At 48.7% G+C, this 27,916-nt stretch overlaps 2 protein-coding genes and 1 non-coding gene across 17 annotated transcripts in view; 2 read left to right on the top strand and 1 right to left on the bottom strand.

Annotated features, from left to right (window-relative positions):
* Window positions 1-77: 77 nt before the first annotated feature.
* On the bottom strand, window positions 78-16,976 carry ASB13 (ankyrin repeat and SOCS box containing 13). Its single transcript, XM_069546528.1, has 6 exons — window positions 16,824-16,976; window positions 6,607-6,794; window positions 5,124-5,274; window positions 3,480-3,614; window positions 3,112-3,303; window positions 78-1,971 (listed from the first exon to the last, which is right to left on the bottom strand). The coding sequence occupies exons 1-6, from the start codon at window positions 16,864-16,866 to the stop codon at window positions 1,844-1,846; spliced, it is 837 nt and encodes a 278-aa protein (XP_069402629.1). The 5' UTR covers window positions 16,867-16,976; the 3' UTR covers window positions 78-1,843.
* Window positions 16,977-24,493: 7,517 nt separating this feature from the next.
* TRNAW-CCA (transfer RNA tryptophan (anticodon CCA)) lies at window positions 24,494-24,565 on the top strand. Its single transcript has one exon. It is a non-coding gene; the product is annotated as a tRNA-Trp (tRNA).
* A 1,996-nt stretch (window positions 24,566-26,561) lies between these two features.
* Window positions 26,562-27,916, top strand: part of TASOR2 (transcription activation suppressor family member 2) — a 69,695-nt gene continuing 68,340 nt past the window's right edge. For 10 of the 15 annotated variants that reach the window (XM_069547868.1, XM_069547870.1, XM_069547878.1 and 7 more), the window contains exon 1: window positions 26,583-27,094. Coding sequence is in view for 3 of the 15 variants with exons in the window: in XM_069547870.1 (XP_069403971.1) it covers window positions 27,034-27,094 (61 nt within the window). In the remaining 12 variants the exon portion in view is untranslated. Of the gene's footprint in view, window positions 27,095-27,916 lie in introns of all 15 variants that reach the window. The other 5 variants (XM_069547882.1, XM_069547869.1, XM_069547871.1 and 2 more) reach the window with 4 other exon arrangements.

Raw genomic sequence — 27,916 nt, 5'->3', positions numbered from 1 at the left:
TCTGGCTCTCCCTGGATGAAGCCCACCCTGTGCTTCTGCCCGCCCCCAATAAGAAAAGGGCCATGTGCACAAAAGGATGGACTCACCCCGACCAGTTTTATTGAGCAGTAAATGCAGGAACCAGACTCTGCCCCTGGTGTCCCACATGTGGAAACGTTAGCAGCTTTCACAGACAGAGGCAAGTTCCTGTTACAAAGATGAAAGGGCAGAACCTGGCGCTTTTGTGTGTGTGTGTGATTAGTGCACATGGATACACTGATTGACCCAGAACTCGTATCTACACCTGCAGCAAATGGGAGCAGCTCTTATCTCCTTGTACGAGGAAGCACCATCCTAACAGCCTGAGCAGTGGAGCGGAAAATACCCACAGCTGCCAGCACAGAACTTTCCACCATGTATGGGCCCCACCCGTGTAGCCCTGCCAAGAGGTGCCCCTGGTCGTGAGCACAGCTGGCATGACCTTGACCCACCAGGCTCATTCTTCCCCCCACACTCTCCAGGGGAACCTGGTGAGGTCAACATTTCTGGGGACACTGGCTTGAGGCCTGACCCACAAGAGAGTTCACAAGGGGTACTTTCTCCATTGCCCCCCAAACCAAATAGACCTCAACTACTTATACAAACGCCCTCTAGTTTAACCCCTGAGATTTTAAATTATGATACAGAATCTTAAGCAGACAGATGCAGTTTGAACATACTATGTCATGTCACCTCATGGTTTATAATGTAGAATTACTTGTTTCTTTCTATTACTAAAATCAGATTGTGCAACACTTTCTCGCCCTGACTGGATGATGAGTCTGATTCCTGGCCGGCTCACAGCACCAAGGCAGTGCCTGAAGCTCAGATGTTCCTTAAGTGTCCACAAAAAATGCATGAATCCACGCTCGACCTGGCAGAGGGTGATGCGACCTCTTCTGCCAACTGCAGAGCTTCAGGAAATTAGCAAAACTTAGGGTGGGCAAAGAATTCATTTAGCAGCTGTAGAAAGATGAAAAACATTCTCTAAAGAGTTTCCCAGTGGTGCTTCACATTGGAAATCACTACCCCAGGGAGGATGTGCTAGGACGCCTTCCTGTTACCTGTTGCTTTACAGACTTGTTAACAAAACCTAAGTGCTACAGCGCATGTGTCTAAAAGTTTTCATCACCAGCATATACTTTTTAAAAGAGCTGAGACCTCAGACTCAGACTCAGACTGGAGAAAAACTTAAGAAACACTGTGGGAATAGGAAGCCTGATGCTTCCCCACTGAGACCCGTATAAAGCCCCCTGAGTGATGGGCACACCTGGGCACAGGTGGTCTCACAAGGTGCCAACCGTAGCTCCAGAAAACAGCACCCAAGGGGGCAGGCTGTCCCCAAAGTGCTGTCCCGGGCCCGGCGGGGACCCACTCCCCGGGGCCCACCCCCTGCAGTGCAGGCTCCTCCCTTTGCACATCCAAGGCCACCCGGCGCTGAAGGAATCGGGGTGATGCCTCCCAGATGTGTGGAAACGGAATCAGAGCCCTGGCTCCCCAGCCCCACCTGGCCCCCCCCCCCCCGCCCCCCGTGCTTCTGGAGAGTCTGTCCTGAGAATCCCTCCGAGGAAGGTCATGAAGAGAGACACCGGCACAGCCGGGAGGAAGATGGAGGGAGCTGGACCGAAGTCCAGGGAGGGCCAGCCCCAGGCCTTTCCCACGGCCTTAGAAACATCTGCCAAAGGTCTGCACAGAAGACGAAACAGGATGGTCCGGAGGGACTCAGGGTGCTGCTCCCCACAACAGCGGCACAGTTTCCGACATTGAGGGCAGAGAACCCCCCTCGGCCCCGAGTCACTGGCTGCCTGGACCTCGCGCCTGAAGCTCAGTTGTACGAGAGGAAGTCGATGAGCCGGGGAGGGATGTCCAGCCTGGCGATCTTCTCCAGCCCCCTGACGCCGGCCGCCCGCCTCAGGCTCACCCTGCAGAGCTGAGACAGGCTAAGGGGGGTCTCTGCAGAAAGGGACAGAATGTACGAGAGGTCAGCTTGAGGAAGGAGTGCAGCATCCTTCAGCGTAACAAGAGCCAGGACAGAACTGCAGACACCTCCCCTTTCCTGCAAAGATGATGAACCCTGTGTACCCTCTCCGGAAGGCAGCCAGGAAGGACAGCCAGGGACTGGGACCCAGGACAGAAGATCAGGAAATAGAATTCAGCTGATGGCCCCTGGGGTTTCATTTTGTGGGCTTTGGGTTTAGGGGGATTTTTTTTGGCACCATAATGTTATAACTGAGCACATGGATTCATCAGCAAAGCACAAATCTGCAGCCAGTAGGCTTGTTTGTCAAACTTCCAGACAGATGAGGATTGGGCAAGGGTTCAGGCAGCCAATGCTGGCTACCCACCCCTATAGTTCCAAGCCCCAGGGGCTCTGCTCCGGAGCACTACAGCCACAGGGACCCATGAAGAGCTGACCCACAGGACAAAGGGTCAGGACCACAGGCCTAAAGATGAAGCCTGGAGCTACAGCTCATGAGGGACACACACCAGGGCCAAAGAAGGAACATGCCTGGAGGCCCCTGACCGTTGGGCCATAGGAACACGTACAGAGCAGAGCCTGGCCCCGACAGCTGCCTTTAGGACCATGTTAACCAAAGAGAGTATTCTCTACCTAGGAAATGTTATGAAAGAAAAACCTCTTTGAAAGAAAAATGAATTACTGGTGGCATTCCTTTTCCCAGTTACTTCCTCCTAAATTATCTGGATGCAGCAAGAGAAAACACCTTCTAGAAAATGTTTTCTGGGCAGATGTGGATGGTATTTGCCTCTCAATCCATGATGGATTTTGGTTGGGTCAGGTTGGCAAAATGTTTAATCAATGGGCTTTTTCTTTTCCGATTGGTATTTGAAAGCCTCTTAGGACTGCAATTCCATGTAAACTCTTAAAAACGTTTCCCCAGAGACGAGGCCTTGACTTAGCTGGTGGTTTGTCCTCTGTTGGCTGAAGATCCTGGCCTGTATCTGCATTATCGCAGGGACCCGTCTGAGTAAAGGGACGACTGACTGATCGTAATTATCTCCTTTCCCGCAAGTGGTCCCCGCAACCCCAGCGCGCGCAGACACGACGCCAGGAGCCACTGCGCACACACTTACTCTCATAGTGCTCCAGGCACCTGGCGGGGGCACTGCTGGCCCACGTGTAGTCCGACGGCTTCCGCCCCCGGTTGTCGCGCGCGTAGATGTTGCCCCCAAACTGGATGAGCATCTCGATGAGGTCCACGTTCTTCACCTTGGCCGCGTGGTGCAGCGCCGTCTCATGGAGCTTCGCCGCGTTCACGTTGGCCCCTGCAGGGTCGGGAGTAGAGTCAAAAATCACCGAGGAACACGGGACACGAAAGTATCAGCCCCTCCCCAGAAACGCAGTCAGCCTCTGCAGCAGCGGGCAGCACAGGTGGAAATGCTGTTGTGCTGAGCCCGGGGCTGGGGTGGAGGGGTGGGGCGGGGGGTCAAAGACTACGCACCTGCATTGAGCAGCACTTTGACACAGTCCAGATGCTCGCGGGCGCAGGCAACATGCAGAGGGGTCCCAAAGTGGCAGTCGTGCGCTTCCAGGTTGGCCCCAACATCGATCAGAAGCCTCACACACTCGGAACTTCCTTAAAAGAAACGGAAGCAAAGGAAAAAGCCTCGTGTATTTGAAGTAACAGGCGTGGCTGGAGCGAGCTTGGCGGCGGCAGGAGACAGGGGAGGTGGGCTGCAACCCACGGGAGCACAGGGTGGGCATCCTTCCCTTGGGAGCTCGCCCACCATCCCCCAAAGCCCGCCAGGCAAGCGGACAAGGGAAGAGCTGCGCGGACCTGTACCCAGCACTGGGAGAACACAAAGTTTGGGTCACCAGCTGTGGACGCAAAGCTCCCCGGCCCTCGTGGAGAGAAGGGTCTCCCCACCTCTGGTTGCTCCCCAAGCTGTATCTGAAACACCAAGCTGCCTGGATGAACTTCCCTAAACTTTCCTACCACAGGGGTTCCCTGCCCCCTCCCAGCTGACACCTTTCTGGCCTCTTTCCTGGCTTTTCTCCAGCATCTTTAACTCAAGTTTGGGGTTGAGCTTAGGTCGGGCTCCATCCATCCCAGACTCCATCCTGTCTCATTTCTTGATCACGCCTGTTCCACCTCCACCACCAGGCTGTGGCCATTTTCATGTGGACTCGTCCCCCATGACCAGGTCCTCTCCACTCCCCAGCCAGCCTCCTCCTCACCGAGTTGACCTGGACCTTGGGCTGTCTCCCCCACATCAACTCTAACCACCCTCTGCCTGAGCTCTCCTGTGTGTATGTGCAGTGCACACACTAACTTCTGCTTGGTTTTCTCTTCTTAATCCATCCCTTGTCCCTTGTCCATCTTATTGGCAGGACCCTGCCAGTGAACCTAAGATGAGTGTAGGAATAAAAAAACTTCTCTTCCCCATGCTGTGCATGGATGGATGACTGCTAAACGAATCTTTCAACAATGTGTTCCTAGCATTCAGCATCTGCTCATAAACCTTCAGAGCTGCCTGAAGTGGTCCCCATTGACAAAGGTGACTTGGCGATGGGATTTGGGGTGCAGGCAGCAGAGACAGGGGAGACATAGGAGAGCCTGGTCCCAACAAGCGCAGCGAGCCAGAGCATTGCACCTGCCAAAGCCCAGGACAGGTGTGCAAACTTTGCTCTCAACAGTGGAATCCAAACTGCCTAGTCTAGCCTCTCAAATTTTCTGGCCCGCTGGTCTCACCCTAAATTTCCAGTTCTGCCTGTCATAGCTCCTCTCCTGGGCGTGTCTAACCCAGTGAGACTGGAGCAGCCATGTCCTCCCACCCTCTGAAATCCATCCTTTCTCCAGGGGCAGCTGAAAACCACAAGTGCCCAGCTCTTCTGAGAGCATCTGCCTCGAGGATGCGTCTGGGCCTCCTCTTCCTGCCAGATCAGGGACTCTCAGGGCAGTCCATGAGGTAAGTGGCTGCAGGGGGCACCCGACTCCCGGGTGAGCATCTGAAAGATGATGACTGGCTAGAACCCTGCCTTCAGTCCAGGCGAGCACTGCATCTCCAGGAGGAAAAGCACAAGACTCCATGGCTTCACCAGCCATCAGACAGCCTCCCTGGCATCTAGGCCTCTGCCAACTCACCGCTCATGCAGGCTTCGTGCAGCGGGGACGCTGTGTACAAGGGCGGGTTGACCTTGGCCCCATAGGAGAGCAGGAGCTTCACGCACTCGACACTGCCTGAGGCACAGGCATCACAGAGCGGGGTGCTGCCGTCAATGTTGCGAGCATCCACCTGGAGGGAGGGTAACAAGCATCAGAGGGTGGAGGAGAGGGTGCCGGCCACTCACGCTCTGATGCATGTTCATCTCTGCAAAGACACTGCGTGGTTCTCCTAAGTCCTTAGGTTTTCTATTACATATCTTCCCTAGTGGTTCAGAAGGTCAAGAGTCTGCCTGCAATGCAATTCAATCCCTGGATTGGGAAAGTCCCCTGGAGAAGGGAATGGCAACCCACTCTAGTATTCCTGGAGAATCCCATGTACAGAGGAGCCTGGCGGGCTACAGTCCATGGGGTCACAAAAAGTTGGACACGACTGAGTGAAGAACACCAATACGTGCTGAGGCACTGTCCCAGGTGAGTGCGTTCACAGACCACAGGGCGTGTCTACGGGAGCCTAAGTACAGCCAGCAAGTGCTTTAGGGCTTTTCTTTCAACTCAGCCTCATTCCCGCCACCACCCCAACACCTCACTAGCACAGGCAGGGTAGGAAGACCGGCTTTAACTTGAGCCCCATCTAGGAGGAGTGCCCAAAACTGTCTAACCATGCCTCTTCTAGCTGGAAAATCACAGAGCAGGAAAAGGCAACTCCCCAAACTGGCAGATTCCGCTTAGAATTTGTCCAAATTCAGCTGTTATTTGGATTCACGTGGAAGCTTGTTCCATTTCCTCTGGAACTGCCGTCATAGCCAAATTCTGGGAAAAGTGAGCAGTGCACAGCCTTCCCTTCTTCCTCACCTCCCCCCATCGCTGTCCCGTGGGAGCCAAGCCAGCTCCTACCAGCCTGCCCAGCCCGCTGGTAAAGACCCAGCTATTCCGCCAGCCCAATACCTGGTACGGCTGTGAGTCCTTAACTAGGGAAAGCAGCGAGTCAGTCTTGCTTTTGTTCCTTTCTACCTGGCCTTTCTAAAGCTGGTTTGCCAGCTTCCCACGTAATCATCCTGCTCTCTGTACCCAAATGGCTCCTGTAGCCAAGGCCCCACCAGCCCCATAGGCAGCTGGCCTCTGAGAGGTGCACAGCCTGGCCCATCTGCAGAGCTGGCCCAGCTCTGCAGAGCAGAGCTCGCCACCACTTTGCTAAAACCCCTTGTCTTTCACTGCCAGTGACTTCCCAACAGCCAGTCCAAAGGCCTCCTCACAACCTCAGGGTGTGGTTGCCATAGAGATCGGCCCTCTCTACAGCCCATTCTGGTTTCCTCCTTCCTTTCCTTCTCGCCTCCTGCAGTGGTTTCCTTTCTTTCTATGTGCTCACAGCACACAGAACACTATTCCCAAGCCTCTTTTCCTCTAGAGCTTGTCCTGCCATTCCAGGGGTGGGAGTGGGGGTCTGTGCTACAGGGTGGCTTACCTGGGCCCCAGCGGCCAGCAGCAGCTGCACGCACTGCACCTGGCCCTGCAGACTGGCCGCATGCAGGGGCGTGATGGAGTCCACTGTGACCTGATTGACGCAGGCCCCACTCTCAATCAGCTGCTGCAGCTGTCGGGTCTCCCCCCTCTGGGCCGCCTCGTGCACAGGGGTGCGCTCCACCCAGAAACCTGGAAAGGAACACAGGTAATGCTAAGACCATGCCACTTCTGTCCAGGTCAAATGAACACATGTATGACCCCAGGACCCTTTATGAAACCTAAGCCACTGTATATATGAAAGTGTAATTGGTCCAGATACCCCTATTCAAAATCCTTGAGTGATTCCCACTGCCTGGGGGCAGAGTCCAAGTCTTTGGGGAGGCATCTCCTTGACCCCTCTCCTACCACTGACCCCCACAAGCCTGTTCTCCAGCCACACTGCTGGCTCATCGTGGTTCCCAGCCCTGGCACACCTATGTCTCTGCATACATTCTCTCTGCTTGAGAAGCCCACCTTTGCCCCTACCCCAGCCATCCATTCTGCAATCTCCTTAGTTTAGATGTTATGCCGTCCATGTGGACCCATTTGAAATATCTCTTTCTCCAGGAAACACATCTTCCACAACCCTCACACCTATATACTCATAACATGGCATTTATACTTCCGTTATCCTTGCCTGGGAGAGCCTTCAAAGCAAGGACTTCTAATTCAGTTTTATCAGATTCCTCAGGATTTCCTACAGTAAATCATGTCATCTGCATTCAGAGGTAGCTTTGCTTCTCCCTCTCTAATCCAGATGCCTTTTCTTTTTCTTGCCTAATTGCTTTGGCTTGAATGTGCAGCTGCACATTGAACAGAAGTACCAAGAGACACCTGCTGTCTTGTTCCTGGTCCTGGGGCAAAATCTTTGTCCTCCAGTTGTTAAGACTCCATGCTTCAACTGTAGAGGATGTAAGTTTGATCCCTGTTTGGGAAACTAAGATCCAGCATGCTGTGCGGTGTGACCAAAAATAGCTTTGTCCTTCACCACAAAAGCTGTGGGTTTTCATGGATATCCTTTATCAGGTCAAGGATATCCTCTTCTATTTCTAGTTTTTTGAGTGTTTTTATCATGAGAGGGTATTGGATTTGTCAAGGACTTTATCTGGAGCTATGGCAATGATCATGCTGGCTATTTTTTCTTAATTATATCAAAATGATGTAATACATTAATTGATTTTTAGATGTTCAACCAACTGTGCACTCTTGGGATAAATTCCACTTGGTCATGGTGTATAATCTTTTTATAAGACAGAGTTGGTTCACACATATTTTGAGGATTTGAGGGTCTATGTTCATAAGAGTCACTTTTCTTGTGATTGATGTATTTGTCTGGTTTTGGGGTCAAAGTAATACTGGCCTCAGAGAATGAATTGGGAAGTATTCCTCCCTTTAAATTTTGGAAGAGTTTATGAAGAACTGGTATTAAATCTTTAAATATTAGGTCAAATTCATCTGTGAAGACATCTGGGTCTGGGCTTTCTTTAAGTTTTTTATTTAGAATTTTTTTTTTTTTGAGTCAGTTTTGGTAGTTTGAAGTTTGCCTCTTTTTAGGAACTTGTTTACTTCATCTATGTTATCTAATTTTTGGCATACAGTTTGTTATGGACTGAACTGTGTCCCCAAAATCCATATGTTGAAGCCCTAACTTCTAACACCTCAGAATGCGATGGTATTTGGAGACATAATTATAGAAGTCATTAAGTTAAAGCAAGCTTATTAGTGTGGGCCCTAATCCAGTATGACTGGTGCCCTTAGAAGAAAAGAAGGTTAGGACATACAGATACCAGAGATCTGGGTGAATGAAGCAAAGACCACATGAGGACATAGCAAGAAGGCAGGCATCTGCAAGCACAGGAGAGAGGCCTCAGGAGATGTGAGCCCCACAAATGCAGAATCCAAGCTTGGGGAACTTCATACTTACTGACCCCAGAAGGAGACCCCAGTATGTCTCCCAGTCAGAATGAGTGGCCACCCAAGTGCCTGTCTTTGGAGAGGGTAGGTAGTGGAAAGTGGCTGTGGATCACTTTCAGGTCAATCTCGGGGGAGCAGATTGAGCAGCTGCAACCCTCAGAAGAGAAGAGCAGGGGGGCCCTGGGTCTTGCAGGAAGGAGGAAAGTGCAGCTCAGGAAGATGGGTGCAGGGGAGACCCAAGCATTCACTGAGAAGCCTGTGCAGGTAGACACAGCCTCCCCCACCACAGAGCACAAAGATGGAAGGACGTGACAGTGAGCAAGCAGTTCACAGTCATGGGCAGGGGATGGACAACCAATTCAAAACCACAGGATGACTGCAGTACTGGAGAAACAGGTCAAGTTACAGGAACTTAGAAGCAAGATAACCCATGTCCAGGGCCTGTCAGGAAGGCATCACAGAGGAGGTGGGGCTATGGCCAGCCTGCCGGGCATCACCTGCTGGCTCTATTCCCAGTGCCTGGCACAGTGTGAGGCCCTGCAAAGGCTTGCTCACATGACTTGCTTTTTGAGTGAATAAGGGACAAATGAATGGGAGTAATTACTAATATGAATTCTAAAGCCTGGACATAACATTTTTTAAAGAAAATCTAATTGTATCTCTTTCTGATCAGTCTACAGAGGAAGTGCAGCTTACTTGGAACCATATTTTCTAATGAATAAACAACGGCTACATTTGTCTTAGCAGCAGCTGAGGGCAGAGATCAGAAGCAGCAGATATGATTACAAAGGAGAGAATTTATGTGTCTCAGGGGCCACAGTCAACAGTGAAAGGCACCGATGGGAAGGGGGACCGTATATATCAGAATAAAGAATGCCTACAACTCAACAACATAAATAACCTCTTAAAAAAAGTAACAAGGGACTGAGATATTTCTCTAAAGAAGATATACAGATGGTCAACAGGCACATGAAAAGATGCTCACCACCAACTGTCAGAGACATGCAAATCAAAACCACAGTGAGATACCACCACACACCCATTAGGATGGCTACTATCAAAAGAACAGAAAATAGATGTTGGCAAAGACGTGGAGAAATTGGAACTTTTGTGTGCTGTTGGTGGGAAAGCAAAGTGGTGCAGGCACTTTGGACAGGAGTACTGCGGTTCCTCAAAAATTAAAATGGAACTATCAGACAATCCAGCAATTTTTCTCCAAAGGAACTGCAAACACTAACTCGATAAGATATAAGTACCCACGTTCACGGCAGCATCATTTACAATAGCATGATACAGAAAGTACCTGAGTGCCCATGGACGGATGAATGGATAAAGAGGATATGATATATACACACCATGGAATATTATTCAGCCTTAAAAGGGAATGAGATGCTGACACAGGCTGCAACGTAAGAACCTCGAGGACATGACACTCAGTGAAATAAGCAAGTCACAAAAAGACAAATGCTGTATGATTCCACTTACATGAGGTTCCCAGAGTCATAGAGACAGAAAATAGAATGGTGGCTGCCAGGGGGAAAGGGGAAGGGGAACAATGGGGAGGTGAACAGATGCAGAGTTTCCATGTTATAAGATGAAAAATTCTAGAACTCTGTTATATCAAAATGTGCATGTAGCTCATACTACTGAACTGCGCAATGAAAACTGACCATCTTCACCATTTCTATGGGTTTTTTTAGCCAGAGTGAAAACTTTAAAAATTCTCTTTTAAGGGAGTAACAAAGATGGAGGAGGGCCCAGTGGTGGGGGAGGTGTTAACCACAGCTGGTACCAACCACAGGGTGTCATCAAGAGGAGACAGCTTTATAGCAGGGGGGAGGTGGGGGGAAGTGGCAGTTTCAGTGTCTCTGAAGACCCCTGGAAGCAAAGGGGAGGGGAGAGCGACCCCAGAGATAAAGAACACAGGGTGCCTTGTGGCTGAAAGGAAGTGCAGCTGCAAGAAGGCGCACAGGCTGGCAGTGGGAAGCTCGGCAGCCCCCACCCCTCCCCCCACCGCTGCATGCCCTCCCTCACCACAGTGAGCAGGTTGGGCAGGTGGGAATATACTTACCAACCTTAAAGCCAAGAGCCTGCAGGGAAGAGAGGCAGGAAGATGCCATGCTAGTGGACCCACTGAGCTCAGGCTGTTTCCAGCCCTGTGCCTGGACCCCACGTATGACCGGATACCCCCACCCCTGGACCACTCCCCTGGGAGAGGGTCAGTCAGTCAGTTCAGTCACTCACTCATGTCTGACTCTTTGCAACCCCATGGACTGCAGCAAGCCAGGCCTCCCTGTCCATCACCAACTCCCAGAGCTTGCTCAAACTCATGTCCATCACATCAGTGATGCCATCCAACCATCTCATCCTGTCGTCCCCTTCGCCTCCCACCTTCAGTCTTTTCCAGCATCAGGGTCTTTTCCAATGAGTCGTTTCTTCACATCAGGTGGCCAAAGTACTGGAGAGGGGCCACCCTGGAAACCTGAGACCCTCCCTCTGGGATGAGACTTCCCCTGAATCCCAGCCCTGCCACATAATCGGTCTCCTGGCTCCCCATTCCCATCATCCCCCTCCCTCCTATCACAACCCCTCTGGTCTTCCCCTCCCCACTTCCCACTTAGCACTTAGCACTCCCCACTTAGCATTAGCAGCTAAGTCATCAGTGGGTCATGGTGGTCCTGCTTCAAACCCTTGCTCTTGTCTCTGGAATAATCCACATGCCTTTGCAGGCCAGGAATACAGACCCTCCAGGATGGACCCCAGCCCCTTTTTCCAGGTTCCCCCCACCCCACCATATCCTCCCATCCCACCACTACCCCACACACACCCTTGTTGCCAATCGCACGGCGCCTCGGGTAGCTGACAGAGGGTCCAGGTGTGCTGTGCCCCACTCAGCCCCACTCCTCCCCACTGAGGCTGGGTCTCAGCTCCTTGAGGGAGCCTTCCGGCATGCAGCCCCCTACCCATGCCTCCTTTAGGCTACCCCTGTGCACACACCTGTCCCTGACTCCCCTCCTCCCCTTCCACAAGCATCTTCGTGGCAGGACCTCAGCTGCCCACCTCCCATTCCATCACCACACCTGACACACGGGTATCAAACAAACATATTCTCTCCAGGAGCCTGTTCTACTTGCCAGACTGAACTTGCCCCGCTGCAGCCGGGTCGGTCCCCCACTGCCAGAGTATACCCCTCGACTGGCCCATCACAGGCCTGCCCAGCCCAGATACTGACCTGGGCCACGCCTGTGGCCTCGCCCACTCAAGCCATGCCACGTGCCAGGGCATCAGTCAGATGGGAGTCTGTCGCAAGAGAGCCAAGGCCATAGTGCCCGGAAGACACTGCCTGCCTCCTCTACACACTGCCCAGGGGTGGGTTTCGGGACCCTCCACCCAAATAGCCAGCAGTCTGGCCAGGCAGAAACCTCTGGGAGCTGGAGCCAGCACGGGTGAATATTTACACAAGGGGAAGCAGCAAATCAGAACAGGCTTTCCCTTTTGCTTGTTTTTTTTTTTTCCTTTTTCTCCAGACAGCCAATTTACCAGTATCCCGCTTAGTTATCCAGAGCCCGGAATCCAGCTCTTTGAGCCCAAACAGCAGCTCTCAGTCACAGGCCAGCCAGCCCTCCCAGAGAGCCTGTCCCTCCGGCGGGCATGGCCTGCCAGGCCTCTGGCCCACGTGCAGAGTAGAGCTCCCATCGGCCCTACCCGACTGTCCAGAGTCCAGAGCCCAGCCCCTGTGCTGACCCTGACTCTGACCCTGACCACTCCTCCCCAGCCAGGCAGCCCCTCCACGCAGCAGCTTCATTCTAACAAAGAGTGTTTTCCAAAGGCCATAGAGAACACCTCCATCACAAGCGGATCCAACAGCTCAGCATCCACCAGGCACCCTTCAGCGTCACTTGGGCCAGTATCTGGCTCCAAGTCTGTCATGAAGGGCAGCCTGGGGCCCTCACTGCAGAGATTGAAATAAGCCTTCTCCCCAAATATCCCAGTAAATATTCTTGAAATAATTCCAGGTAAGCTTTCCCTTACCCCATGCACAGCCGCAGGGCACCTTTATGGGGATGTAGCCAGGGTGAGCGGTCACTGAAGCTGCAGTGGAGCTGGTGTTCCGAGGCCCACTCTCAGCGGGCTCTCTGGAAAGTCAGGGACCCCAGTGACTTGTCCCCCAAAGTCCAAGAAGTTCAAGGATTTGTGGGTACAAAGAAAAGATGAATTGAAGAGCTAAAAGGACCTAGAAATCATGGCAAAGTGTACCCACCCATCTAATAGTAAAGGAGTGAAAAAAAACAGGGCCAAAGACCCGTAAGGACAGAGAGACCAGCGCCTGAGAATGGCAGACCTCTCCATGAGATGCCTTAGGGACCAAAGACACGTGCATGCAGACAGCTGGGCACAGGTGGTGCTTAGTAAATGCTTGATCATGACCACCCACCTTACAGTGCTGTCCGAATCCAAGTTCAGTGTGCTTGAAGCTACCAGTCACCTTGACTCTAAGGGAAGATAGAAATCTTCATTTTTAAATATATTAATAGAAACCCTTACTTAGCACTTGGGGCTGAGTATTTTGCTGCTTTTGAAGAGATTTTTTGAGCACGGTCTTTTTTCAGTGTTTTCATGATCAATAGCCCAAATACTGTTTGTCAGTAAACTTGAGGTCAAGTGGCACAACCCATGGTTTTTAAAATGTGTTAAATTGGGTAAAAATTTTAAAGAGAAAAGGTTTACCTTCCTACAGGAACAAGACAGGCAAAGCCTAGTTAAGAGGGAAAAAGAAAGTGAAAGCGAAAAAGTGAAAGCAAAAGAGACAAGTGGGAAGAGGTTTCGCAACGCAAGCAGTCAGGGAAAGGGAGGGAAAGAGCTTCTTAAACACATTTTATGAGAAACGCCCAAATCAGATGTTTGCCCTCCCTCCACAACCTTCCTGATTGCTCATCCAATAATCCGCCACCCCAACCTCTCCCCTATAGTGCTTAGGACCCAGGGGTGTGAGCTGGGGAGGATGGTTATACCAAAAAATCAAAACTCCTTTGTACTGCTGTAGTTGGCAGCCACTCCTGGCCACAGTGAGTGCCCAGAACACCAAAAGGTATTAAAATCAACCTAATTTCCTTCAAACATTTTTATTAGTAGGGTAATGCATGGCCCAGAGGATTCTCCACTAACTAGACACTTCTAGAATGCAGCCTTCTCTAAGGCAGAAACAAGATGTGCAATTTGAGATTTTTAAGGAAGTTGATCTCCCAGCCAGGGCACCAATTATCTAGATCTCTCAAAGTACTTTCATTACAATTCTTATTTTAGAAATTGAAATCCCGGAATTCCCTGGCAGTCCAGTAGCTAGGTCTCAGTGTTCTCACTGCCAGGGCCCCAGGTTCAACCCCTGGTTGGGGAACTAGGATCCCACAGCCACCCAGCAAGGCCAAAAAAAAAAGAGAGAGAAAACAAACAAACAAAACCCATCATATTCTGCAGACTCAACAGGAGGATGAACTTGGAGACTTGAATGGGGATGCAGATTGACCTACCATCCTGATCATGGACACCCGGAGGCAAAGACGTTTCTCAGAGCCTGAAAGTGACATCGTGCAGAGGTGATGAATGGTAATGGTGCTCCCCCGCCCCCTGAGAACCTGCAGCGGACAACACGCATCCATCTCAGTCACAAACCCACCCAGCACTACACATCCATTACAGGTGATCTTATCTGACAGAAGAGACATGAGCCTTGTAACATAAAACAGGCAAAACCAAAAAGAACTGCTTGCATTAAAACCTCAGCTTTGGGGACTCCCTTGGTGGTCCAGTGGCTAAGACTCTGCGCTCCTAATGCAGGGGGTCCCGGGTTCAATCCCTGGTCAGGGAACTAGACCACACATGCTGCAACCGAAGAATCTGCTTGCGACCACTAAGACCCAGCTCAGCCAAAGAAATAAATATTAAAAACAAAACAAAACAAAACACCTCAGCTTTGTGACTTCCTGGCTGTGAGAACTCGGTTTCACCTCTAACTTACAGATAATGATGAGTGTCCTGCAGCCATTGCAAGGCTCGTAGTCAGCACTGGCACACAGCCGAGCAGCTCAGTGGCTCTCACCATGGTCCAGGGTGTCTTGGTCCCAGGGCTGCCGCCCCCTTTCTCTCTCCATGCCACCTTCCCAACACCCCAGAGGCTGAGGATAAATGAAGAATCCTTTCATCTTCTGCCAGCCTCTAGCTTCCAAGTCAGAAGCCCGTAAGTACAGATGCTGAAATCAGGAGTCACTTTTTCCAACTTTGCAAACAGACAATGATGTGAATTACATTTGCTAAGGAACAAACACTGGATTCACTTTAGGATGCGACCTGCCCTAAATTCTTGGTTCTTATTGGTAAACCCATATTATAGGACTGCTGCCTTTACTTCTGTGAAGTGTTACAGGGTTATATTAAAGCTACACGGTTTGGTTAGAGTATATCACACACAGAGAATTTGAGATCAGAACGCTAACATGAGTTAAAGTTCCTATGATGGTCCTCTGCTTCTGCTGGGATGGCAGCACTGTTTTGGATTCAGCACATTGAGTTTAGTCATTTGTGTTGAGAATAAAAATGTCAGCAGGATGAAATGTATTTCGGAAGAAATACATGACATAAAACAATGGCGAAGTCAAAAATAGCCATGAACCCCAGAAACTGTGCATCCTCCATTAGTTTAGAATGTTGTTGTTCAGTCACTCAGTCGTGTCTGACTCTTTGCGACCACATGGACTGCAGCATGCCAGTCTTCCCTGTCCTTCACTATCTCCCAGTGTTTCCTCAAATTCATGTCCACAGAATCAGTGATTCTGTCTACCCATCTCATCCTCGGTTGCCCCATTCTTTTCCTGCCCTCAATCTTTCCCAGCAACTGGGTCTTTTCCAATGAGTTGGGTCTTCCTATCAGGTGGCCAAAATATTGGAGCTTCAGCATCAGTCCTTCCAATGAATATTCAGAGTTGATTATCCTCTAAAAGATACATTCCTTAAACTGTACAAAAACACATACCCAGGAGTGATGCAGTGCTATTGAACCTTGTTGTTTTTGTTGTTTGGTCATTAAGTCATGCCTGACTCTTGTGATCCAATGGACTGTAGCCGACCAGGTTCCTCTGTCCACAAATTTTCCAGGCAATTCTGGAAAGGATTGCTATTTCCTCCTCCAGGGTATCTTCCCCACCCAGGGATGGAACCTGCATTTCCTACATTTCAGGAGGATTCTTTACCACTGAGCCACCAGGGAAGCCACTGAACCTTGTACATGAACAAAAATACTAAAATGTGTTTAAATAGGTGTCTGTAGTCAGCTGTTCATTGCCTGTTTCATTGAACCAACCACACACAGCTTACACTGGCAGGGTCAAAGTCCTGTGCTTGCCTAGGATGAGATGCCAAGTAAAAACAGAGATGCTTATTAAATGACTTTGATCTTGTTGAAGGTGGATGTTTTGCAACATCATAAAATATCTTTGCTTTGCTAGGACTGTAATTCCTCTTAAGCTAAATTTACCCTTAAGACTTCTCACTTTTATTCGCACTACATTTTTTATGAGCATAAAAGTACTGCATAGATTGTTTTCTTTCCAGGCTTTCAAAGTGTTTTCACTGCTCATGTCATTTGCCCTAGAATAACTTGGTAGGCAGGGAGGCTTGCTTCCCCTGAGAATGGCCCTTTGCCCTAGCATCCATTTTATTCTAGGGAAGGCTCAATGAAGAATCAAGGTCGCATGTCTCACACAGTGCGACACGCGCACACACTCCTTCCTGATCGGATTCCTGGTGTCTCCGTAGGATGCTAACGACCCCGCGCACGACCCTCCCACTGGGTGCCTGGAAGGCAGTCTGCTCCAACCCTGGTACCAGGGCTGCCAGTGGTCCCACGCGGGCACTTCCTAGGTTCTCCTCGGAACCTGGCAGTGACCATGCACAGCCCCGCATCCTCCCCAGGTTGCTGGGCTCTCGGGGGGTAGGGGGGAGTTCTACGGTTCTCAAGTCACAAGGATGACCAGCCCTGCGACGCGCGGGCCGACGGGGGAACCTGGAGCGGGACGCAGAAACCGCATCTGAGCTGCACTGGACCCCCGGACCTGTTCCTTTAACAGCACGGCCCTCTGAACCGACCCAGTCCCCGCCAGACGCCCCTGGCCAACCCTCAGAGCAGGACGCGTCCCCGCTGGGGGTGAATGTCACCAGATGCAGCTCTTGGTCCCCGGAGCCGGCCCCGCGCCCCCTGCGCCTCGCACGTACCCACGTCACCCAGGAAGCTGCCGTCCAAGGAGCGGGGCTCCATAACACCGGCTCCGGCGTCCCGGTCCGCGGCTCCGCCACTCGCACCGCCGCGGGAACCTGGGCCGGGAAAGCGCCGCCCGCTGGGCGGGGCCGTTCGGCGTCGCCGCGCGTCCGGCCGAGGTGGCTTAGAGCCGGGAGTTGTAGTTCCCAGCCCCGCCGGTGCGGCTCCCGGGAGGGCCCCGGTCCAGCGCCACGCCGCGGCCACCTGCGTCCAACTCCGCGGTCGCCGCCTCGGGCTTTTCTGGACGAATGTATGTTCGTGTGCAAAATATTTGTTCCTGTGCAAACCGTGCCATGTGTCCATGTGCAGAAGGGATCAGTGTGCAAACCTGTACAGGTGTCCTGAAAAACACGTGTCCAGGTGCAATGTATGTCCACATGCAAAATATGCCCGTTTGTCCATGTGCACATCGCGTCCCTGTCGGTGTGCAAAACGTGTCTGTGTGCAAAGCGTTTCCACATGTCCAAGAATCCACGGGCAAAACCTGCCTCCGTGAGCAAAATATGTCTGTGCTTGCAAATTGCGCCCACATGTCCATGTGCAGAACATGTCCTTGTGTCCCAGTGTAAAAAATATCCAGCTGCCACAACTCACTATCTTCCTTTGCATTCATCTAGCTAGGCAGCGGAGAAGGCAATGGCACCCCACTCAAGTACTCTTGCCTGGAAAATCCCATGGATGGAGGAGCCTGGTAGGCTGCAATCCATGGGGTTGCTAAGAGTTGGACACGACTGAGCGACTTCACTTTCACTTTTCACTTTCATGCTTTGGAGAAGGAGATGGCAACCCACTCCAGTGTTCTCGCCTGGAGAATCCCAGGGACGGGGGAACCTGGTGGGCTGCTTTCCATGGGGTCGCACAGAGTCAGAAACGACTAAAGCCACTTAGCTGCAGCAGCTAGGCAAAGCTCATCCCACCCCACACCCCCCCACATGCTTTCATTTTGAAGATGCGTTTCCTACCAGAGCTGGCATGCTCCTGCTTCTTTCATCTTTCCAGAGAAATCATATATTCCAAATCGTTCACATCACACACACACACCATGCGTTTTGAAATCTCCTAACAGAAATGAAGGACCTGTTTACAGATTCCAAGTAGGCAATTCAGTAATTGAACTGTTTTTTTTTTCAAACAAGCTCACAAAGTTGAGGTTTAACCTTGCCAACGTTTGTTGCAGTCACATCACTGAGATCTGCACTGAGCATAAATGCAGAAATTAGTTTGAGCTGAAAAGTAAACATATCAGGAGTGATCCTGCCTGGAAATACATAAGGACTAGCACACAGCTGGGAGACCTGAGAGAGGTCTACCCTGAGACTGAGTCTTTACCTCCAGTCTGGACCACTGGAGCTGTATCCGCAAGGGTTTGATTCCCATCTATCCCAATTCCAAAATCGGGAAAACTCCTTGCCCCAGTTCTGGGAGTGACATTTCAAGCCTCTTTCCATAGGATGTTAAGGAAAAACCCAAATGACCTTTTTGGCCAAAGCAATAGTATAGCCATTTCAGTTTTCTTACATGTGAATATACTCCTATACTTTTAAATATATTTATATCTTTGAATCTAAAGTGTGTCTCCTGCACATTATAGTTATATCATCTTTTAAAAAAATATTTATTTGGCTGTGCCAGGTTATAGCTGGAACACTTGAGATCTTCTATCTTCCTTAATGCATTTGTGATCCTCAGTTGTGGTATGCGGGATTTTCTTTTTTCAGTTGAGGCATGTGAACTCTTAGTTAAGGCAGGTGGGATTTGGTTCCCTGATCAAGGATGGAACCTGGGCACCCTGCACTGGGAGCTGGGAGTCTTAGCCAGTGGACCATAAGGGAAATCCCATTATATTATCTTTTAATCAATTCTATTGATTTCTCTGCTCATCTCCATTTTGATTTGTTTAATCCATTCACATTTAACTATATTTATATAGTTGGATTTTGTAAGGCCTCCTCAGACAACCATTTTGCCTTTTTGCACTTCTCTTTCTTGACAACGGCCTTGAAAACTCAGCAGTGGCCACAGGACTGGAAAAGGTCAGTTTTCATTCTAATCCTAAAGAAAGGCAATGCCAAAGAATGCTCAAACTACCGCACAATTGCACTCATCTCACACACTAGCAAAGTAATGCTCAAAATTCTCCAAGCCAGGCTTCAACAGTACGTGAACAGTGAACTTCCAGATGTTCAAGTTGGATTTAGAAAAGGCAGAGGAACCAGGGATCCAATTGCCAACATCTGTTGGATCATCAAAAAAGCAAGAGAGTTCCAGAAAAACATCTACTCCTGCTTTATTGACTACTCCAAAGCCTTTGACTGTGTGGATCACAGCAAACTGGAAAATTCTGAAAGAGATAGGAATACCAGACCACCTGACCTGCCTCTTGAGAAATCTGTACGAAGGTCAGGAAGCAACAGTTAGAACTGGACATGGAACAACAGACTGGTTCCAAATAGGAAAAGGAGTACGTCAAGGCTGTATATTGTCTCCCTGCTTATTTAACTTATATGCAGAGTACATCATATACACTGGGCTGGATGAAGCACAAGCTGGAATCAAGATTGTGGGGAGAAATATCAATAACCTCAGATATGCAGATACCACCACCCTTTTGGCAGAAAGCAAATAAGAATTAAAGAGCCTCTTGTTGAAAGTGAAAGAGGAGAGTGAAAAAGTTGGCTTAAAGCTCAACATTCAGAAAACTAAGATCATGGCATCTGGTCCCATCAGTTCAGTTCAGTCACTCAGTCGTGTCTGACTCTTTGCAACCCCATGAACCACAGCACGCCAGGCCTCCTTTCCATCACCAACTCCCGGAGTCCACCCAAACCCATGTCCATTGAGTCAGTGATGCCATCCAACCATCTCATCCTCTGTTGTCCTCTTCTCCTCCTGCCTTCAATCTTTCCCAGCATCAGGGTCTTTTCAAATGAGTCAACTCTTCACATCAGGTGGCCAAAATATTGGAGTTTCAGCTTCAACATCAGTCCTTCTAATGAACACCCAGGACTGATCTCCTTTAGGATGGACTGGTTGGATCTCCTTGCAGTCCAAGGGACTCTCAGGAGTCTTCTCCAACACCACAGTTCAAAAGCATCAATTCTTCTGCGCTCAGCTTTCTTCACCGTCCAACTTTCACATCCATACATGACCACTGGAAAAACCATAGCCTTGACTAGATGGACCTCTGTTGACAAAGTAATGTCTCTGCTTTTTAATATGCTGTCTAGGTTGTCTGGTCCCATCACTTCATGGCAAATAGATGGGGAAACATTGGAAACAGGGGCAGACTTTACTTTTGGGGGGCTCCAAAATCACTGCAGATGGTGACAGCAGCCATGAAATTAAAAGATTCTTATTCCTTGGAAGAAAAGTTATGACCAACCTAAATAGCATATTGAAAAGCAGAGACATTACTTTGCCAACAAAGGTCCATCTAGTCAAAGTTATCGTTTTTCCAGTAGTCATGTATGGATGTGAGAGTTGGACTATAACAAAAGCTGAGCACCAAAGACTTGATGCTTTTGAACTGTGGTGTTGGAGGAGACTCTTGAGAGTGCCTTGGACTGCAAGGAGATCCAACCAGATCCAAATGTAAAGAGATCCATCCAAAGGAAATCAGTCCTGAATATTCATTGGAAGGACTGATGCTGAAGCTGAAACTCTAATTCTTTGGCCCCATGATGCAAAAGACTGACTCACTTGAAAAGACCCTGATGCTAGGAAAGATTGAAGGCAGGAGGAGAAGGTGATGACAGAGGATGAGATGGTTGGATGGCATCACTGCCTCAATGGACATGAGTCTGAGTAAACTCCAGGAGTTGGTATTGGACAGGGACACCTGGCGTGCTGCAGTCCATGGGGTCACAAAGAATGAGACATGACTCAGCGATTGAACTGACCTGATATAGCTGGATTTATGTCTGCCATTTTATTTTTCTTCTATATTTTCATGTCTGATTTAGTTCTCTGTTCCTCCTTTATGGCTTTAATTTGCATTAAATGAATATTTTCTATTGTAGCATTTTCATTTCTTTAGTGTTGCTCTAGGGTTTACCATATATATTTTATCAAAATAAGCTTCAGATTTACACTAGCTCAATTCAGTGACATATAAAAATGTTATACCTATTAAGCTCTAATCCTTTTCTTTCTTTTTGCAGTGTTATTGTCATACATATTACTTCTACTTATGTTACAAATTCAACAATACATTCTTATAATTATTACTTTACCATCTGTTGTCATTTCCTTAGCCAAATGGACCTTTGCCCCCACTTACCTCCTTTGTGCTTTTATTAGCAAATGTAATATACATATATTTCATGTCTACATGTTAAACCCCCAATAAGCCCAATATCACATTATCTAAATATTATTCCATGTTTTTTTAAATTAGTTATGACAATAAAGGAGAAAAATAGGCAATAAGCATTTATGTTTTTTTAATCTTTATGTAATTAATTTTACCAGTGTTCTTTGCTTTTTCTTGTGGATTCAGATTACCATCTGTGGTCACTCAGTTTCAATCTGAAGAATCTCTTGTAAAGCAAATCTGCTAGCAAAATTTCTTTCAGTTTTTGTTTATTTGGAACAGTCTTGTATTCACTTCCATTTCTGAAAGATAGATTTGCTAGATATAGGACCCTTGGTTGACAGTTTTTCTCTCCTCCGAGTACTTTGAATATGTCATCTCACTGTCTTCTAGATTCCATTGTTTCTGCTGAGAAGCCATCTATTAATCTTACCAGGGTTCTCTTGTAAGTGATGTTATTTTGCTGTTTGCTGCTTTCAAGATTTTGTCTTTTGTCTTTGAGCATTTTTTCCCTATGATGTGTCTATTTGTGACTCTGAATTTGTACCACATGGAGTTCATTGGGCTTCCTAGATGTGGATATTATTATTTTTCAACCAATTTGATGAGGGTTTTTTAAAATTATTTTTTGAAATATTTTTCTTCTCCATTTTTTCTCTCTTCTCCTGCTACTACCAATTTTAATCAGAGTATTTTGGAAATTAAAAGATGAGGGAATACTTAACCAGCTCATTCTGTGAGGCTAGAGCTACTCTGATACCAAAACTAAGATATTACAAGAAAAGTAAACTGTGGACAAAAGTAAACTGTTCCTCTCAGGAACATACATACCAAAATTCTTAACAAAATACAGCAATTCATGCCCAATGATATAGAGAAAAGAAAATGCATCCAAAGTAAACTTTGTTCCTCCCAGGAGTTCAAGGTTGGCTTAATGTTTGAAAATAAATTAATGTAATTTATCACATTAGTAGATATTTTCACTGCACAATCCTCTCAATAGATGCAGATAAAATTCAACATTCATTTACCATAAAAGTTCTCAAAAACTAGGAACAAAGGGGAAAATCCTCAACCTAAAAAAGGGCAGAAAACACCAAAGTTAACATTATACTTACCTTTGTGAAATACTGAATGCTTCTCCCCCTAGATCAATAATGTTTGCTCTCACCCAGTATCTTTATTGCATTTGAGGACTTAAACAATGCAATAGGGAAAAAAATACAGATTGGGAACAAAGAAAAGTATTTTTATTTTTTATTTTATCATACATACACACACAAATAGCTATTAGCTCTAGTAAGTGAGTTCAGCAAGTTGCAAGATATAAAGTTACTATGGGAAAATCAACTGTATTTCTATATACTAGCACATAGCCACTGTGAATTAAAATTCTTAAATACCATAAAACTATAAAGAGATATATATAAGAAAATGTGCACAAGACCAGTATGCTGAAAAATATAGATGTTGCTTAGAGAAAACTGAAATAGAGATATCATGTTCATGGATTCAAAGATGCAATATTAAGATGTTAATTCTCTCCAAACTTATCTATATACTGAACACAATCCCAGATGAGATCTTAGCAGCTGTGGGGTTTTTTGGAGGGCTGTTTGTCTTACTTTGAGGTAGGAAATAAGCTGATTCTAAAATTTATACAGAAATTCAATAACTTAAAATAGTCAAAACTACTTAAATATTGGAAAAAGAACAAAGTTGGAGGCAGTTCAAATTCAAACCATATCATACCCTTCAGAGTAGCTAAAGTTAAAAATATTGGCCAAGATGTAGAGAAACTAGAATTCTTATACATTTCTTGTGGAAATGTAACTTTGTAAAACCAATTTGCCAAAAGTTTGACTTGATTAAAGTTGACCATAAGCCTTCTTTATTGCCACAGTAATGCTATATAACAGACTACCCCAATCTCAGTGACTTAGGACAACAGCATTAATTCTCATACTCACCAATCTTTGGGATGTCTTTTCTGTGTGTGTGCTCAGCTGTGTCCAACTCTTCATGACCCCATGCACTGTAGTCCGCAAGGCTCCTCTGTCCATGGGATTTTCCAAGCAAGAATACTGGAGTGGATTGCCATTTTCTCCTCCAGGGTATCTTCCTCACCAACCCAGGGATCGAACCCACATCTCCTGCATCTCCTGCACTGGCAGGCAGATTCTTTACTACTCTGCTACCTGGAAAGCTTGGGCTGTCTAGTTCAGTTCAGTCACTCAGTTGTGTCCAACTCTTTGTGACCCCATGGACTGCAGCACCTCCCTGTCTATCACCAACTCCTAGGGCTTGTTCAAACTCACATCCATCCAGTCAGTGATGCCATCCAACCATCTCATCCTCTGTCATCCCCTTCTCCTGCCTTCAATCTTTCCCAGCATTAGAGTCTTTTCTGATGAGTCAGTTCTTCACATCAGGGGGTCAAAGTGTTGCAGTTTCAGCTTCAGCATCAGTCTTTCCAGTGAATATTCAGGATTGATTTCTTTTAGGATGGACTGGTTTCATCTCCTTGCAGTCCAAGGGACTCTAAAGAGTCTTCTCCAACACCACAGTTCGAAAGCATGTGGGATGTCTATGGTTGTGATAATTAAGATGGGTTTGGCCTACAGGTTGAATTCACATCTGCTCCATAAGTGCTTGTTTTGAGTGCCCAGAATGAAGGGGCAACAGCAGCAAGAGACTTCAATCTCCTCACGTGCATCACCTATACTCAGGAGCCAAATCAAACTAGGCAAGCACACTTAAGACTCCTGCATATGTCATGTCTGCAGATATCCTATCAATCAAATGAATCCATATGACCAAGAACAATATAAATGGGTAGAAAAGTAAACCTTACCAACAGTAGAAGAGGGAAAGGGAAAGTTATCTGCTGAAGCAAAAATCCAAATTATCATGTCCAGCATCTCCAGCATGTTATATACCCAGCATAAATGAGGCCCGTGTGTACCAGACATGAATAAGAAAGTTCAAGCAGTACTATTCATAATAGCCAAGAACTGGAAACAATGAAAACGTCTATCTACATATCAAAGAAAATGTACTACATCCAGACCTACATATATAGCAATGAAAATGAAAAATTGTACACAAAAACATAAGTTCCACCATGTTACTCCAAAGAAACCAAGCACTAAACCATTCAATTTATATAAAATTCAAACCACAAGCAAAACTAAATGATAAAGTTCAGGGGTTGCATATTTATGCAGTGAATCTACTAAGAAAGGAAAGAAGAGATTACCATGGAAATTATATTGCTTGTTAGGTTTGATGGTAGGTAAGAGGAGTGGGTGGGCTTCCCTGGTGGCTCAGAGGTTAAAGCGTCTGCCTCCAATGCAGGAGACCCAGGTTCGATCCCTGGGTGGGGAAGATCCCCTGGAGAAGGAAATGGTAACCCACTCCAGTATTCTTGCCTGGAGAATCCCATGGATGGAGAAGCCTGGTAGGCTACAGTCCACGGGGTCACAAAGAGTCGGACACGACTGAGGGACTTCACTTTCACTTTCACTAAAGGGAGTGGGTATTGATCAGAGATATCACAAGAGGGAGCTCCTGGGGTTTTGGCAGTGTTCTATTTCTTGACCAGAGTGGTGGTTTCATGAACATTTGCTTTGTGATAAACCAGTGAGTTGTATATACCGATTCTGTGTACTTTGAAAATATCGGTTATATTTGATTGCTTCTACAGCCAATTTTCTTCAGTTCTTGAACATAATTTCCCTTTTAGGGTTTTTGTACTTGCTTTGTATTCTGCTTAGAAAGTTCTTCCTCCACATCTTCCAAAAACTGATTTTGTCTGTTTTCATTATTGAGGTTTGACCCCAAATGTCCCTTATACAGTGAAATGTTGACGCTCTCCCTCTTCTGCCCCAGCTTCCAGGCTCCAACCCTATCCTCAGCATTTCTGGCTTGTTTTCACAGCAGTGTTAGTAAATGAAATTCTGTTCTTGGGATGGAAGTGGTTTACTTGTTACTGTTTGTCATTCACCTCTAGAATAAGCACCTCTAGAATGTGCAAGGTCCTTGTCTAGCTTACTCACAACTGTAATCTTAGCGCCTAATTTAGTAGCCGGCCACAGTAAACAATTTAAAAGGTGCTACTGACAGATGTGTATAACGGACTTTTGGACTCAGAGGGAGAGGGAGAGGGTGGGATGATTTGGGAGAATGACATTCTAACATGTATACTATCATGTAAGAATTGAATCGCCAGTCTATGTCTGACGCAGGATACAGCATGCTTGGGGCTGGTGCATGGGGATGACCCAGAGAGATGTTATGGGGAGGGTGGTGGGAGGGGGGTTCATGTTTGGGAACGCATGTAAGAATTAAAGATTTTAAAATTTAAAAAAATAAAAAACTAAAAAAAAAAAAAAAGAATAAGAAGAGGCAGAAAAAATAAATAAATAAAAGGTGCTACTGAATGAGTGAGTCATTCCATTCCTACCACGAGGTCCAGTGCCTGGTTCACAGTTAAGTGTGTGCAGCACTTAGTATCTCTCATTGGTAGAAGAACGCTATTTGTTGCCCCTCAACCTAGATAGCATATTGAAAAGCAGAGACATTACTTTGCCAACAAAGGTCCGTCTAGTCAAGGCTATGGTTTTTCCAGTGGTCATTTATGGATGTGAGAGTTGGACTGTGAAGAAACTGATCGCCTTAGAATTGACGCTTTTGAACTGTGGTGTTGGAGAAGACTCCTGAGAGTCCCTTGGACTGCAAGGAGATCCAACCAGTCCATTCTGATCAGCCCTGGGTGTACTTTGGAAGGAATGATGCTAAAGCTGAAACTCCAGTACTTTGGCCACCTCATGCGAAGAGCTGACTCACTGGAAAAGACTGTGATGCTGGGAGGGATTGGGTGCAGGAGGAGAAGGGGAGGACAGTGGATGAGATGGCTGGATGGCATCACTGACTCGATGGACGTGAGTCTGAGTGAACTCTGGGAGTTGGTGATGGACAGGGAGGCCTGGCGTGCTGCGATTCATGGGGTCGACTGAGCGACTGAAATGAACTGAACTGAACTGAAAGACTCCCAATCGTGAGGCGAACAAACACCCCGTAGCGCGTGCTGGGCCATCGACACAAGGATTCGGCGGCTCCCCTTGCACGCCTTCCGTTTCCGGTTACGCGTCCACCTCGCAAGACGCCTCGCCACACCGCTGCACCCGCCAGAATCTATCATCCAATCCCGGGCCGTCCTGAGGCCTCGCGCCTGCTCAGAGGAGAGAGGCGAGCGCCGCGTGGACGCCGGCCGCAGCCCGCGCCTGCGCGTCGGCTTCTCCTCAGCGATTGGCTCCTGCCCTCCCTAGGGGGCAGCCACAGTTCAGTTTTCACTTTCTCTCCCCCCACATCACGTCTTCCTGTGGGCGTGGGTTTTACTTCCGGGTTCCAGCGTCCGTCACTGGCAAAGTCTACATGTTCCCTTAGGGAGTGGGGCGCCTTGGGGTCCGTGCCTTCTTTTGACCCTCTGGGGGCAGGGACGACGCTTGGCTGACCAGCGCCGAGGAGCCTGCGGGCTCCAGACCCGGACAGCCCGGACAGCGTCCCTCCCGCCGGCGCGTCGCGGCCGCCCCGCGACGCCCGGGCGGCGCTCCTGACAGGGGCGGAGAAGCAGAACGGGCTACGACGTGGAGAGTCCCGCGCGCAGCTGACGAGCCTTTGCTGACGCGGGCCGCGTGGAAACCGGGAGGAGGGGAGTCCCGGCCAGGGGCGGCGGACGGCTCCCCAGCCGAGAAGGCGGCCCGAGCGCTGCTCGGTCTCAGGGTCCGACGGGATCTGCCACGCGTGGCCGGGAGGGGAGGCAACGCGCGTGGAGGCGCGGACAGCATCTCAGCATGAGGAGGAAACTGAACTCTGAAGTCAGGTCCGCCAGGGCGGCGGCGGCGCAGAGAACAGGTGAGGCCGTCCCTCGTGGACGCCCGCCCGGGGGACGCGGCAGGTGCGAGTCCTTCGGGGCTGAGTTGCCCGGCGTGGCCGCTCGGGTCGTGGAGGTATATGCAGTAAGAGAGCTCGCCGTTGTCACGTTCTGTTTTGTTCTTTTGAAAAATTAAACTGCTGTCCACTTTGCATGCTTCTCGCGGCTGCTGGGTTGACACACGCCTTCTTGCCTTGTTGGCGTTCCTCCGGGTGAGCAGGGCGCCGGGCGGTGGTTTCAGAGTCGCTTTTGTTGGGCTGCCTCTGCGCGGCCTCCCGGCCGCCGACACTCGGGTCTTCACCTGTCTCCAGGCTCTCGGCGTCCTCCTGGAGTGTGGCGCTTCAGACTTCCTCCCGCCCCTCTAGGAGGCGTTGTCTCTGGCGGCTTCGGCGCGTCCTCGGAGTTGCCTGTCAGAGGACCGCGGCATCCTCACGGACGCCGTGAGAACTCTGGAGGCGTTGATTTTCCGGCTGGGACTGGCTGGGAAGCACTTTCCTCAGGAACCCTGGTGAAGTCCGCTCCCCCGCTTCCTTTCTGTGGACCCTTGGTGGCTCTGTGTGACCTCTTCTTTTTAAGGTAGACGTAAAAGAAGGAAGAGGTCTTTCTCCAGGGAGGCCTCTTTAGCTGAAAACTGAAGTATCGCATCACCGTAGGTGGGTCCATGCAACCCAGCAGTTTGAAGGTGGCACAAGCAGTAGTTGTGGGGGACGTGGCATGCCCTGCCAGGTCGCTTCAGTCGTCTCCGACTTTGGGCGACCCCGTGGACTGTAGCCCGCCAGGTTCCGCTGTCCATGGGATTCTCC

Source organism: Ovis canadensis, chromosome 13 (assembly GCF_042477335.2).
Source record: "Ovis canadensis isolate MfBH-ARS-UI-01 breed Bighorn chromosome 13, ARS-UI_OviCan_v2, whole genome shotgun sequence".
Lineage (NCBI taxonomy): Eukaryota > Metazoa > Chordata > Mammalia > Artiodactyla > Bovidae > Ovis > Ovis canadensis.
This window is presented reverse-complemented; position numbering and strand designations above follow the sequence as displayed.